The 14,958-nt window shown below is 42.9% G+C and overlaps 2 protein-coding genes across 2 annotated transcripts in view; both read left to right on the forward strand.

The window, feature by feature from the left end:
* Positions 1-1,661: 1,661 nt before the first annotated feature.
* LOC110192428 (interleukin-1 alpha) overlaps positions 1,662-14,958 on the forward strand; it is a 54,058-nt gene continuing 40,761 nt past the window's right edge. Inside the window, exons 1-3 of the mRNA XM_020963580.2 lie at positions 1,662-1,710; positions 2,771-2,825; positions 3,841-3,889. Of these exons, the coding sequence (XP_020819239.2) occupies positions 2,779-2,825; positions 3,841-3,889 (96 nt within the window). The 5' untranslated portion in view covers positions 1,662-1,710; positions 2,771-2,778. The remainder of the gene's footprint in view (positions 1,711-2,770; positions 2,826-3,840; positions 3,890-14,958) is intronic.
* On the forward strand, positions 4,136-14,187 carry LOC144455401 (interleukin-1 alpha-like). Its single transcript, XM_078148718.1, is given in 6 exon segments — positions 4,136-4,144; positions 5,278-5,485; positions 8,922-8,986; positions 8,988-9,087; positions 10,511-10,641; positions 13,985-14,187. Coding segments are annotated over 6 exon segments (714 nt in total). The 3' UTR covers positions 14,186-14,187.

Raw genomic sequence — 14,958 nt, forward strand, 5'->3', positions numbered from 1 at the left:
GCCTTTGTCTCCCACCATCTCTAATGTCTACCAGGTTCTGAGCCCTCACAGGACCAATGTCTTTTACACTGTCACCCCACATGCCCTCTCCTTCCGCAATATTTCAAAAGGAAATATTGTCAAAGAGTGTCACAGGAAGGAAGTAGTCTAGTGACCACACAGTCACCTTAGTTAGCCCCTTGACATCTGGGAAATTCTCTTCAGAGGAGGACTCAGTACTTGACTAGCCAGATCGAGTGGAATTGTTGAGAGTGAAACTCAGGGTTTTTCCTAGATTACCAAAGAGAAAAAATATTCATCCTCGCAGGAGCCCAATCTCTGTAATGGCTCAGTTACTGCTTCCATAGGAAGGGGCAAGTGATGAAATATTACATACAAGGAGCAGCTCTCAGGCCAATCTGATGGGAGCTTAGGGTGTGTGAAGAGGACAATGAAATAAGATTAGAAAGGTAGATGTGAAACAGGGAATGTTAAAGATCACCAGAGATGTTCCCAAGTTACCCGACCCACGACTGTCATTTTTATTTGGCTGAACCCCTGGTACTTGAACCAAAGTCCTTTGCTGTTGAACCTGAGTTAGAACCAGGAGGAATGGTGATGACGGATGTCAAAATGTATTCATTGTGATGGAGAAAACAAAGCAGCAGTGGGAAAGGCTAGAGCATGTCCCTTTCATTGTTTAGTTGTGTCTGACTCGTGACCCCATTTGGAGTTTTTCTTGGCAAAGATACTGGAGTGGTTTGCCACTTCCTTCTCCAGCTCGTTTTACAGAGGAGAACTAAGGCAAATAATGTTCAATGACTTGACCAGGGTCACACAGCTAGGAAGTGTCTGAGGCTGTATTTGAACTAGGGAAGATGAGTCTTCCTGACTCCAGGCCCAACACTCTGTGCACTATGGTGCAACCTAGTCTTGCCTAGGGCAAAGAGGAAGCTTACCGGAAGCCACAGTTTCTCTTGCTTTCACCAGGCCCTGAGTTCTCAGGGGCCTCACTGCAGGATAATCATATTGGAATTTCGGTGAGGTATGAAGGGCCCAAGTTCCTTTTCAAAGGTTTATATTTCAGTTGGTAAAAGCCCCGCACTCACACCCCTGAGCTGCAAATCCTGAGAAATCCGTCTCCTGGATAGCCCTCCCCATTATGTTTGGGCTTATCACCAGGTCCCTGAAAAAGGAGCTTTCAACAAAGCCCAAGCTATGGCTCCCAATGTCAGCAGTGACTAAACAGCCTGTCCCATCCAGGTCCCCAAAGTCACCACTCCGGACTGGGAAGTGACACTCACTCATTTCTCTATTACTTTAATGCAAATGCATCACACTGTATCAAAACACTTTGGTCAAGACAGCCCTATGGGGGTAGGTAATATGAGTGTGATTATACCCATTTTACAGATGAAGAAAGTGGGGGCTCTGAGAAGAGAGGATAACTTGCCCTCCAGTCTCAAAGTCTGAAAGTAGTGGGGCTGGAGACTTGAGTCTGCACTCTTGAAAAACCAAGCCTGGTAAGCAACGTTCCTTGCTGGACAGCCAAGGTCAATTGCCTTTACCGTGAATACCAAAAATACTTCAGAGTGATTTCTGATGTTATGCAATTACTAGCCACGCCTCTTCAGGCAATATATGCGTATATATAAAGGCAGTTGGGGCAGTGCAATCAGTCACAAGCCTTCACGGAGAGACGCAGTCACACAGAGCCTCAGGACACAAGAGGTAGGTAGAGTGACTATCCCATCTCCAGCTTGAAATACCTCTGCGTGCTTTTCTGCTTCAGCTGCCATCTGTGAAACTGCCTCAGCTGAAGCCACAGTCTCAGCATCTTCCTGTCTGTTTGGTACTAGGCAAACAGTGCCTTATCTCATTCAAGATAAGAGAGAGTGTGTGTGTTGGGGTGGGGGAGGGTGGGGGAGGGGATTAGGTGGCAGGGGCGGGGGGGGGGGGGGGGAATCCTTCAAAAATGATGAGGAACAAAACATACTGATTTTTCCCAACTCTGCTTTTTCTCTCTTGAGTTTTTATAAGAAAGTAAAATGGACTCCATCCAGCATTAGTACCTGGTGGAGAATGAGACGCTTTCATTTTTGTCTCTGTATGCTCACTGCCTGGGGCAGCAGGGCGGTGTAGTGAATAGGCCAGGCCCCGAGTCAGGAAGACTTATCTTTCTGAGTTCAAATCTAGCCTCAGACACTTACTAGCTGTGTGACCCTGGGCAAGTCACTTAACCCTGTCTGCCTCAGTTTCCTCATGTGTAAAATGGACTGAAGAAGGAAGTGGCAAGCCACTCCAGTATCTTTGTCAAGAAAACCCCAAATGGGGTCATGGAGAGTCAGACATGACTGAACAACGCTCTCAGTGCCTAGCACAGTGCCTAGTACATACTAGGAGCTTATATCATGCTGGTTGGATTGCTGACCTATAATCTTATGATCCTATGCATTTGTGAATTAGGTCCCTTCATATCCATTTGGATTGGGAGCTTGACTCCACCGATACCAGGTGCTTACCAAGGCAGCTAGTGGTACAGTGGATAGAGTACTGAGCCTCAGTTGAAATCTGACCAATCTCAGATAAATTTACTAGCTGTGTAACCCTGGGCAACTCACTTAAACTCAGTTTCCTCAGCTGTTGAATAAGGGTAATAAAAGCCCATGCCTCCCAGGGTTGTTACGAGGATGTAATGAAATAATGACTATAGTGTACTTAGTGTAGGACCTGGCACACAATAAGTGCTTAAGGAAAATTTATTCCCTTTCCCTTGCTTTTCTCATCACAGGAGTTACCATGGCCAGAGTGCCTGACATGTTTGAAGAGCTCAGTTCCTGCAACAGGTAAGCAGCATTTTTCTTTGCTTTAATGCCATGAGGGCAAGGGAATCTGAATTCTGGCTAGCTAGAGGCAGAGGATAAAACTGAATTGTCCAACTATTAGAATTGTGACCAGTGTGGCCACAGGCCAACAAGAGATTCCACACGGATATTGTATCCGAGATCTGGAATCAGGGCAGATTTGGATAAAAGCCTAGGAAAAACAAAATCCAGACAAAGTCTGAAGAAATCCTGTCAGAAGGAAGGATGACATGTCAGATGACATTTATACAAATGTGCAAGAACTGGTCTGTGGATTTCAGCCTCAGGTTCCTTTCCTGAGCTACAAGTGATCAGCTGTCTGAGAAAGGAAACACAGACTTGCCAATACTAATCAGAACTATGGACTGACTTTGTATGTGTGTGCATGCATGTAGGTGTGTGTGTGTGTGTGTGTGTGTGTGTCAATATATCCTTTCCCTTCCTCAGTGGGTGGAAGGTTATTCACTGGATTAATGAAGAACTAGAATTATGGAATACTTTAAAGAAATACAGTTTATTCTTTTTAGTAACACACAAAGCAACAGTAACAAAATGTTGAAAGGACATTTTGCTGAGGGTAAGCTTTCAGACTTGGTTTAATGAATATAAAACAATAATGCAACTGGCATGCAATATTTTTGAGTACAAAGAATTATTCTAAAGTACGTGTTAAGCTATTTGTTTCCTTAACTAGATGAAACATATTGCATTTTTTAATTGCTTTCATTTGTCTAGCAAACTATTTTCTCAGGTCAGACCCTACCAAAGAGAACACTAGCGCCAGATTGAAAGGATCTGTGTTGATAAGGGCTTTCCATATGTAAATGTAGGCACGTTGAGCTGTAGGTAATTTTTAAAGATGACGCTAGGGTTGGTGTGATTAGAATCTGTCCATGTGTGCTTCCTGGAAATAACGTGATCGTTAAAATGTGTTGCCAAGGAGCAGTGACCAAACAACAAACAAAATAAAGCATTCCTTCTTGCTTTGCTTTTACAGTGAAAAGGAGGGATTGATTTCGGATATTGACCAAGTCTCACTGAGTCAGGTAAGGCAGTGGCTGTCAACCTCCTCAGATTTCTATCCTGGGAGAAATGTGATCTTTGGTCCTTCTATGCCTGTGGTAGGAGGAAGTCCAATCCAAGTGGAATGTGAACATGTTGTATTTCATTTCATTGGATTCCTTTGTAAAAGGTCCCTTTCTCACACAGCACAGGAATATCTCAAGGGCCCTTTGTGAGCCATAAATACAACTGTTTATTGAAAGGTCATAAGATTATAGAGTTTGTTAAGAATGCGGAGGGCAAGTCCAATTCCATTATTTCAAAATGAGGGAATTGGAGCCCTAAAAGGTGAAATAACGAGAAAGAGAGAGGGAGAGAGACAGATACAGATATAGATAGATACATATACACATATATATACACAGACATATACATGTATACACACACATTGAAATACATATATTTACACATGTGCATGTGTATATACATGCATACATGAATATGTAAAATACAACTAGGTGGTGCAGTGGATAGAATATTGGTCTTGGAATCAGGAAGAATTATCTTGCTGAGTTCATATCTGGCCTCAGACACTTACTAGTTGTGTGACGCTAGGCCACTCACTTAACCCTGTTCGCCTCAGTTTCCTCTTCTGTAAAATGAGCTGGAAAGGAAATGCCAAACTACTCTGGTATCTCTGCCAAGAGAACTCCAAATAGCTCACAAAGAGTTAGACATGACTGAAAAATGACTCGACAACAACAGGGGTGGGGGGAGAAGGCCAGCAGGCAGCTACAACCCAACTCATTCTTTTCCAGATGGCTAAAAGTAAGTCTTTCTGACTCAGGGCCTGGCACTCTAACTGCCCCCACCTGAGGTACCAAGGGTTTTAGTGACTGAGGCTGCCCTCAAGATGATTTTGTGAAAACAAACCCTTAGAACTAGACTCTGTTGACAGAGATCACTCTTATCTTACATTAGTTACTCAGCAAGTCCCTCCCAATCATAATGGCAAAAAGCTCCTACTTTCTTTGCCAAACTCAAGAGTCTTTGTAGAGTTTGTGTCTCCTCTTCTAAACTCCTCTCTAACTGTCTTCCCTACCAGCTCCATGCAGTTGACTCCCAGTTATCTACTGGAATGTATACTTTGATGCCTTAGCATAAGCATCTCAACTATCATCACCTATTCTCTCCTCAACCCTTGCAATCTGGATTCTACCCCCCAACACACACTACTCTCCTGAAGCAACTTTAAGATCGCCCCTGACCATTGAATCATTGAATCAAGTGGATTCTTTTCTCTCTTCATCCTCCCTGACCTCTCTGTAGATTTTCACCACTTTTGACCCACCTGCATTATTTTGTTTGTATACTGCCTGAAGAAGGAAATTTATTTCTTTTTATTATCTAACTAACTTCTCTTTCCCTACAGGAGTCCTTCCCTACCTCCAGCCCACACCACAAAGAGAATTGGACAAAAGTAGAGACTTCTGAGGAGACACGCCATCTTAACTTACAAGACTGTGTGGCAGAATCAGCTGCCCAACAGGAAATAGAAAAGAAGAGACAACTTACCCGGAGGCATCCCATCACCAATGATTACTCGGTGAACGTTGCCAACATTCCAGAAGAAGATAAAGGTAAATACCAATGTCTTTTCCTCCATTTCTGAGTGAATAGTAATAAGAAAATGTGGGTGATATTGAATCCAAATTCAAAAATATAGAAAAAGTATAGAAAGGTTGCCATCTGCCCCCTTGGAGAGAGTATCTTCATCAATGAGATTATAGTCATCAGTATTTTGAATAACATTTCCAGTTGAATCTGTTCCGGGGAATTAAAGGCTCTGTCTAATAAGTTTCTTAAGAATGTGAGCATCTGGAGGATTGTGTGCCCCCAAAGGGCAATACAGCACTCGTAGCTTCTACAACATGAGAGCCTGTATTTGTTTGCCCTTCTCTATCGAGTAGTTGGCCTGAGCCGTATGTGGGTACTTTGCCTAGTAGCCCTGGCCTCCTGAGAATTGTCCCAGTCCTTCCACTTGTACGGCACTGCTCTCTCTTCTCCTCCAACCAGTCTGATCACTTCCTTTCAGTTTCCTTTGCTGGATCATTATTCATGTCCCACCTCCAAATTATAGGTATCCTGCTAAAGCTCTGACACCATCAGTTCCCGTGGACTCAATCACCAGCTCTATTTACATGACTCCTAAATCTATATCTCTAGACCTCCTCTCTCTCCTAAGCTGCAGTCCCACCTTACCAACTGCCTACTGGATCTCTCCACTTGGACCTCCAAAGGTTATCTCAAACTCAACATGTTCAAAACAGAACTCATCTTCCTCCCCCCACTTCACCTAACTCTTTCCCTCCTCCAAAATTCCGATTCCTGTTGATCCTTTCAATCACCTGGTTCACAAACTCTGAGTTATCCTCTACATGACATTCTCCCTCACCCAACCCCATATCCCATTGGTCACCAATGGGTGTCAATTCCACTTCCACATCTCTCACATTCATGCCCTTTTCTCCACTCAGATAGCCATCATTCTAGCTCAGGTTTTTTAACAAATTTTACCTGGACTACAGGAGCCTCCTAACTAGAGTCCTGGTTTCCAGTCTCCCTTTTTCAATCCACCCTCCACACAATTGCCAAAATACTCTTCCCAAAGCACAACTCTTAACAAGTCACTGCCCTACTCAACAGGTTTCACCTACTCCCTATGTCTCTAGGATAAACGAGCTCTTTAACTTGGTTAGCCATTCAAGCTCTTTTAATTCTAGTTCTGGCCTGAATTTTTGCACTTAATGTTCTGTTCTAAGTACTTTACATTCCAGCCAAATTGGCCTCCCTGCTATTTCCTAAATTCAGCCTTCCACCTCCCACTTCCAAACCTTTGTCCTCCAGTCCAAGAATGCACACCCTCCTTATGTCCATCTTAGAATTCTTTCCTTCCTGCAAAGCTCAGGCCATTCTCAGCTGTCATCTATTCAAGGAATGCATTCCTTCTTTATAACTACCTCTCATGTGCCATATCCTGTGGGAACTCTTTCCTGATTCCCCTAATTTTTAATCAAATGATCCTATATTTGTTTATATCCCCCCAGTAAAAACAAAGCTCCTGAAGGGAAGGGATTTTTTTTCATGTCTGACTTCATATTCCCATGACGTAGAAAACCCTCTTGCACACGGAAGTGCTTAATAAATATTTGTTGAATTGTAAAAACAAATGACTCTCATCCTGACTGAGGATACTCCATAAAAGGAGGCTGACCTTTACAGCAGCTATGAACTAATTCCCTAGTGGCTAGTGTGCTAGATTCCACCTAAAGCAGCATGATCTATACCTTCTAAATGCTCACATTCTTAAGATACTTATTGGAGTAATTAATAATTTCCCAGAGCAGATTCATTTGGAAACACTATTTCAACATATTGATGACTCCATGAGTCCATCAGTGAGGGTACTCTCCCCAAGGCTGCAGGTGGCACCCTTGGGTTCATCTACACCTCATCCTGTGTGACTTTTGGCCAAATCGACTCAGATTCTCCAGTTGGGGGGCCTCCTCTGCATTCAGAAGCACCTTCCTCTATTTCTTGACATTGACAAGTAGCTCTCCATCAATTATCCTTCACTCTCAATACCTGACTGACCCACTTTTGTTTTCTTTCATACATCAAGTGAGCATCACAGCATCATAGCTCTACGGTTGAGAGTGGCCTCAGAGGCCACTCAACTTTTCATTTTATACATGGAGAAACTCAGAACCAGAGAAGGTAGCTGACTCTCTTCAGGTCACTCAGGTGGGAATGAGTAAAATCAGGGTCACGTTCTACCTCTTCTAATTCCAAATCCAGTGTTCTCTCCCAAAGAGCTGGCCTACTGTTTCCTCAGTACATTGCGATACAGTATAGTTGACTTTTACCCATAAAGTGCTTCACAATTTTTCTTTGGGTGACTCACAGTCTTAGAGTCTCAGATGCTGCAGAATTCATGACTTATAGTCATATACCATCATAAGAAGAATACTAATTTTTTTAAATGGGTCTTTCACACACAAACACACAGGCACACACACCATCAGGATGAAGGGTTGATAAAAGCACTGTTCAATTACCCAAAGGCAACCCAACCTGTCCTACTCTTCATCTTTCATTCTGGTCCCATTTCCAGTATCTGTTCAATGGATATGTTCTAACGCACAAGCTTACTGGTCTGTCCATCTAATTGCAAATCAGCTTGGATGGTAGATATTAGTCATCTATGGTTTTTCCTGGTTGAGAAACCCAGCCTCTAGGATTGAAAGCTCAGAAAAATTCTTCTGAATGATTGTAGATCTCACTTAGGAATCACTACATAGTACCAGGGCTTGATGCAAACAGTAAAATTCCTATGCTCGACATCATTCAGGAACACCTTTGTGTGTTTACTGCCTCACTTGATAGTAACCATCAGAGAGGCATAGAATAAAGCTGTCTGCATTGTGACAATCGTCAATATCACCATTTGCATTTTTAAAAATAGGAAGGGAGGATGGGTTCTTGGTCTTGAACATCATTCGTTTTTCTTGTTGTTGTTGTTGTTGTTGTTTTTTACTAAGGACCACGTCCCAGAGCACCATGGAGAGGTAGCGTAATAGAATACAGAGAGACTCCTATCTGGCTGTGTGACCTTGGACATGTCACTTACCTTTGAGATGTTTTCCCAAGTCCCTGATCAACTCAGATTAAAGTGAATTTCACAAATGGTCTCATGATGAGCAGATTTGATAACAAATGGCTTAAGACAAGGCCAATAATACAAAATCAATGGAAAGGTAGAGTTCACAAGGACCAAAATTCTTGTAGCTCTGTCACTGTCCAACTCAAGTCAAGATGCACTTATTAAGGGCCTACTGTGCACCAGGCATTGGGCTAAATGCTGTCCAGCTGGGTGCCTTTGAGAAAGTCACTGAAGCTTGTTTGTAGAATGAGGGGATTGGATTGAATGGTTTCTAAGGTTGCTCCTAGTTCTAAAATACTTGGAGTCCATAATGCTACTTGGGGCAAAGTATTGATGATGCTTGTGTTTTCCAGATGTAATCAAATACAAGTTGGCCTCCTTGACCTTTCAAAACAAGGTGGTGTTTGAGTTCCAGTCTTTTTATAACCGACCAAAAAGTGTATGACCTTAAATATCGGAATTTAATTCGACGAGGAAACATCCTGAGAGCTATCGCTATACAAAAGTCAACACCTGAAGGTAAATTACACACCCTACTTGCTTCTTTTTCTCTGCTTTGTCAGACTCTCTCTTTTCAAAGGGGAAGACTCTCTGGGTCCTTGGCTTTAGCCACTGCTCATTTTCAAAGATGAATGAAATCACATGGCTGCCCACAAAATCCCAGGCAGCATCTCATGACAGGGAAGTGAGAGACTAGTGCAGAATAGAGTGCAAGTTTTTGAATGTGATCCATGTGGGAACATGTTCTGTTTGACTATTTTTATGTCACAACAGGTTTTATTTCCCTTTGGGAGGATAGAGAGCCAATGGGAGGGAGGAAAAAAATAGACAGTTGATCAAGAAAAAAATACCAGGTAAATACAGAAATTCCTATCACACAATAGATGTTTAAGGATTGCACTCCCATAGTGGACATTTCTTACCTAGGCTATGCTTTTAACAAAAAAAAAAGCATAGTCCTCCTCAAGATGAAGGAAAAGATTTGGCATAAGTATCATCATCATCTCCTACTTTTCCTAAAGAATATGTCCAGTGATACGATAGGGAGACAACTAGGTGATGCAGTGGATAGAGCACTGGACTTAGAGTCAGGAATATCTGAGTTCACTTCCATCCTCAACCCCTTACTGGCTATGTGACCTCAGGCAAGTCATTTAACTTCTATTTACCTCATTTCCTCATCTGTAAAATGGGGACACACTGGAGAAGGAAATGCAAGAAAACCCCAAATGGGGTCATCAAAAGTTGGACACAACTGAAAGGACTGAACAATAATAATGAGCAAGGTACTATGGGGATGAAGAAAACATGGCCCCTTCTCTCTGGAAGTTTATGATCTGCTTAGGAAGATAGCTCTACATATTTATTTAGACTGGCAGGTCCATGTCCAAGGCTGGACTTGGAATGGAGAAGACCCAATTTCAAGTCTGGGCTCTAAGAAGCTCTGTGACCAAGGAAAGTCACTTAACCTCTTTCTGCCTCAGTTTCTTCATCTGCAAGATTGGGATAATAGTAGCATCTACTTTATGCAATTACTGTGAAGATTAAATGAAGTAGTGTATGTAAAATGTTTTGCAAACCTTAAAGCTCTATAGAAATGCTAGCTATTACTTTGTTCAGGCACTTTTCAGTCACATCCCACTGACAGTGACCCCATCTGGGGTCTTGTTGGTAAAGAAAATGAAGGGTTTCACCATTTCTTTCTCTGGCTCATTTTATAGAACAGGAAACTGAGATGAACAGGGTTAAGTGACTTGCCCAGGGTCACACAGCTAAGAAGGGTCTGAGGCAAGGTCTGAATTCATGAGGATGATTCTTCCTGAATCCAGGCACAGCCCTCTATGCATTCTGGCATCACCTAACTGTTTACCCAGCTTTTATTAAATCTGTTATTTTTGTTTTTGAAAATGATTTATTTTTTTCTTGTTCTTTTTTCCCCCAGCAACATTTGACATAGGCAGGTATGTAACTCTATCCCCTGCACCAAATAATGGGATCGCTGTGACTTTAAGGCTCTCAAACACACACCTGTATGTGACTGCAATGAAGGAAAATGAACCTATACAGCTACAGGTGAGCAATCCTTGGTGTGACCCTTAGATTTTGTATTCCTGACATGATTCTTAAAAGGACTAAGGAACAGCTAGGGGGTGCAATGGCTAGAGCACTGACCCTGGAGTCAGGAGAACCTGAGTTCAAATCCAGGTTCAGATACTTGCAGGTTGAGTGACCCGGGGAAAAATCACCTGACCCCAATTGCCCCCAACAAAAAAATAAAAAAGAAGATTGGGGCACTCCTTTATAATCTTCATGCCCTTATACTCATTCTGCCCTCTCTACATTATTAAATTATGAAATCATTGAGGGAGCTCTCCATGAAGCCCCATAATCTCTGTAGACCAAGGTTAGGCAGAACTACGTTTCAGAACTTTTTATTCTGAAAAAGATCCCGGAGTTTCAGAGGGCAATAAGCTCAACATGGGTCAGGAAGGTGACATGGGAGACAAAACCAAACGAAAAGAAACCATCCCCAGTTCCTTTCACCAATGCTCAGACTCCATGGGCTCAAGCCCCTTTTCCATCCTGGTTGCCTCCTCCACAGCCCTCTCCAGATAACCCAGGTCCTCCTTGAATCTGAGTGCCCAGAGCTGCACACACACAGACCCCCGGAGGAGGACTGGCAGTAGTAGCATCAGGGCTGCTATCTTCTCCTATTCCTGGGAGTGCTATCTCTTCTAAGTTTCTTGGAGCGGCCTCATCGTGCCCTGGGCTCATGTGGAGCCTAACATCTGCTAAAGCTCTCAGACCTTTGTCAGAACAGCCATGTGTCCAGCTCTGCTTCTCCCATCTTCTACGTGGGTGACCCAAGTTTCAGACTTGCTATTTATCCCCATTGAATTTCATCTTTTGGGGTACAGCCTAACACTCTAGCCTTCCGAGATCTATTGGATCCATTTGATTCTATTTTTACCTATTCCACATCTCTCTCTCCCTCTCCTCTCTCTCTCTCTCTCTCTCTCATTCTCTCTCTCTCTCTTCTCTCTCATTCTCTCTCTCTCTCTCTCTCTCTCTCTCTCATTCTCTCTCTCTCTCTTTCTCTCTCATTCTCTCTCTCTCTCATTCTCTCTCTCATTCTCTCTCTCTCTCTCTCATTCTCTCTCTCTTTCTCTCTCTCTCTCTCTCTCTCATTCTCTCTCTCATTCTCTCTCTCTCTCTCTCTCTCTCTCTCTCTCTCTCTCTCTCTCTCTCTCTCTCTCTCTCTCTCTCTCTCTCTCTCTCTCTCTCTCCCCTAGTATGGATCACTAAAGAGATGGTTGGTAAATATCTAGAGAGGGAAACAGTAGTTATGAAGAACCATCAGAGCTTTATGAGAAACAGATCAGACCAGACCTTCTTCTTTCCGCTAAAGAAGCAGATTAGAAGGATTTGACCAATAGTACTTAACTGGGTTTTAGCAAAGTTTTTGATAAATGACTTAATTGAATATAAATTGGAGGTTGACTGAATATGGCAGGGTCTAATATGCAGCCCACAGAAGTTTTCTGTATTAAAGAAGAATTCACACAGTCACCTAGACTTGGCATCAAGTACAACTTTCAGGTGACTGAGTTACAGCCCTACTCTCAGCAGGTGGAGCTGATGGGCAGAACTTACCCAACTGACTCCTAAAAGAGCTATAATGGCTTCACATTTACTTCCCAGACCCCCAGAAGCTGTGCAAACTACTCTAGTAGCAGGCTTAACTGCTGCACATGGGGTGGAAGGGACTCCATTAACAATATTACCCTCCTGTATTTTCAGCCATTTTTTCAGTCGTATCTGACTCTTCATGATCTTATTTGGGGTTTTCTTTGTAAAGATACTAGAGTAGTTTGCCATTGCTTTCTCCAGTTCATTTTACAGATGAGCAAACTGAGGCAAACAAGGTTTAATGACTTGCCCAGGGTCACACACTTAGTGTCTGAGGCTGGATTTGAACTCACAAAGATGAGTCTTCCTAACTGCCAGGCCTGGCATTCTATTTACTGCACCACCTAGCTTCCCCTACCCTCATATAACCTCACCCCAGTTTAGGGAAAGATTTTTTAGTAACCTTAAATATTGGGAGATTCACTATTTAAAATGACTAAGTTGCTAGTTCCAATTTCTCCCACATTGTAAACTCCATAAGGGTATTCCACATGTGAGTTTGCACAGTGCCTGGTGCACAGAAGACTCAATAAATATTTGATAAATGAATAAAGCTATGATATACAGGTAAAGTTAAAGACCCCCCAAGCTCATAGCTGACCCTCAACCCAGTCCTCCTTGAAGTAGCCTTTGATCTTTCTACCCACAGACCTGCCCTCCAAAACTATTAAACGTGGCTGCTCCTCTCAAGCCAAGTCAACAGACATTTATTAAGCACTTACTATATGCCAGACAGTGTGCTAAGTGCTAGGAATATAAAGAAAGGTCTAAACAGTTCCTGCCCTCAAGGAGCTTACATTCTAGTAAAGTGACTACGGGAAATGGCATCCAAAAAAAAATTGTACATAGAAGACATGTACATGGCAAATTGGAATGAAGGGCTTAGGATTTAGGAAGGGCAGAAAAGGCCTCTTGCAGAATGTGGGGTTTGAGCTGAGAACTGAAGGGATCCAGGGAAGTCAGGAGGTGGAGCAGTCCAGGGCTGCATGGGAAGAATGACACTGGACAGAAAGAGACAATGCTAGCAGCTGAGTCCTAGACCCCTTCTCTATATATTCAAAGGGTAAGATTTTTTTTTTTGCTTTTTTTTTTGTGAGGCAATCAAGGTTAAGTGACTTGCCCAGGTTCACACAGCTAGTAAGTGTCAAGTGTCTCAGGCCGGATTTGAACTCAGGTCGTCCTGACTCTAAGGCTGGAGCAATATCCACTGGGCCACCCAGCTGCCCCCAGTGGTTAAGGTTTTTAGAGGTATTCTAGGTACCAAGTCCAAAAGAGTGACCAGAAAGCCCTTAGCTCTATGTGGCACCAAAAAAAACCAGTGTGATGCTCCTACCTCCCTCTGCCCTCCCACTGTACCCCCTGATTACCTCTTTCACCATTCTCCCCTCTTTGTAAGAGAACAGGATGAGGGGTAGCTGTCACTGATCATCCAGGCTGTCACCCAATCAATTGCACTAAAATCTGTCATCAAAAATCAACTGATGCTCAGATTCCTCAAGAACCTAGCCAATAGCTCAATGATGTTCAGATTCCTTAAGAATCTGGCCAATATGGCAGATCTTTACTAAACCTTGAAAAACAACAAAAAGAATCAATTGGCCATTATTAATGGGGAGAGGAGAACACTGCCCCTGCTAGGCCAGGCACTGAGGGACTAAGGTGGTTTTCCTCTACCTGCCTCCACCTGTTCACTTAACAAGCCTGCTCTATTCTCTTTTTCCTGAAGGAGATTCCAAAGACACCGACCGAGCTTGATGGTTCTCAGAGTCCCATCCTCTTCTACTGGACGGAGCATTACTCTTACGGCACCTTTGCCTCTGTTGCCAATCCAGAACTGCTTCTGGCTACCCAAAGCAAGGACGGTGAGCCAGTGATCATGGCAAAAGGGCTTCCTGCTCTTGTTCACTTCCTAGTGACTGAGGAGTGAAAGCACACACTGTCAGGAAGGAAAGACCTCTGCAGCTCTCTTGTCATTAGATCGTGTCTTTAAGAGCTGAGAGGGAACCTCAAAGGGCTTCTTGTCTGACTGCTCCATTTTGCAGGTGGGGAAACTGCTTACCCAAGGTTAGTCAGAAAGTAAGTGTCAGAGGCAAGATTTGAACCCACACCCTAACTACAGGGCCACCATACTTTCTGCTGAATCACACTACCGTAGTCTACCTGTATGATGATGGTATGTACTATGTACACGATGAAACCAAATCCTTTACTCTCAGTCATGTGCCATGCAGATGGCTTTAGGGTGAGCCCTTGTCATTCTGAATGAATGTTTGTGAACAAGTTATGAGAGTCCGGTGGACCCAGCACTAACTCACGATTATTAGTTACTATTTTGAGAACACCCTATATTTTGCAAAGGGCTAATCATTTTAATTAACATTCTTCATTACTGTTTTATGAGGCAGACTACTGACCATACCTACCTGAAAACAATACTATCAGAGATATTGGTATTATATTATGGAGAAGTTAAGCAAGTAATGAGAGAAATGGAAAAATATGTAGTGAAATCAGAATCAGAACTCACAATCCCAGAATCGTTTTGCCTGTTGCTTGGAAAACTTCCTGCTTCGGGTTTCAGATAGATAATACACCTCAGTTTACCATCTTCAAGAGAGTGAACAGTTCTTATCATTTTCCCACCTCAATGGGAACTAGTAACAATACCATCATTTCAATAAAACATTTTGAGAGAATCTG

Source organism: Phascolarctos cinereus, unplaced genomic scaffold (genome assembly GCF_003287225.1).
Source record: "Phascolarctos cinereus isolate Bilbo 61053 unplaced genomic scaffold, phaCin_HiC Scaffold_2;HRSCAF=192, whole genome shotgun sequence".
NCBI lineage: Eukaryota > Metazoa > Chordata > Mammalia > Diprotodontia > Phascolarctidae > Phascolarctos > Phascolarctos cinereus.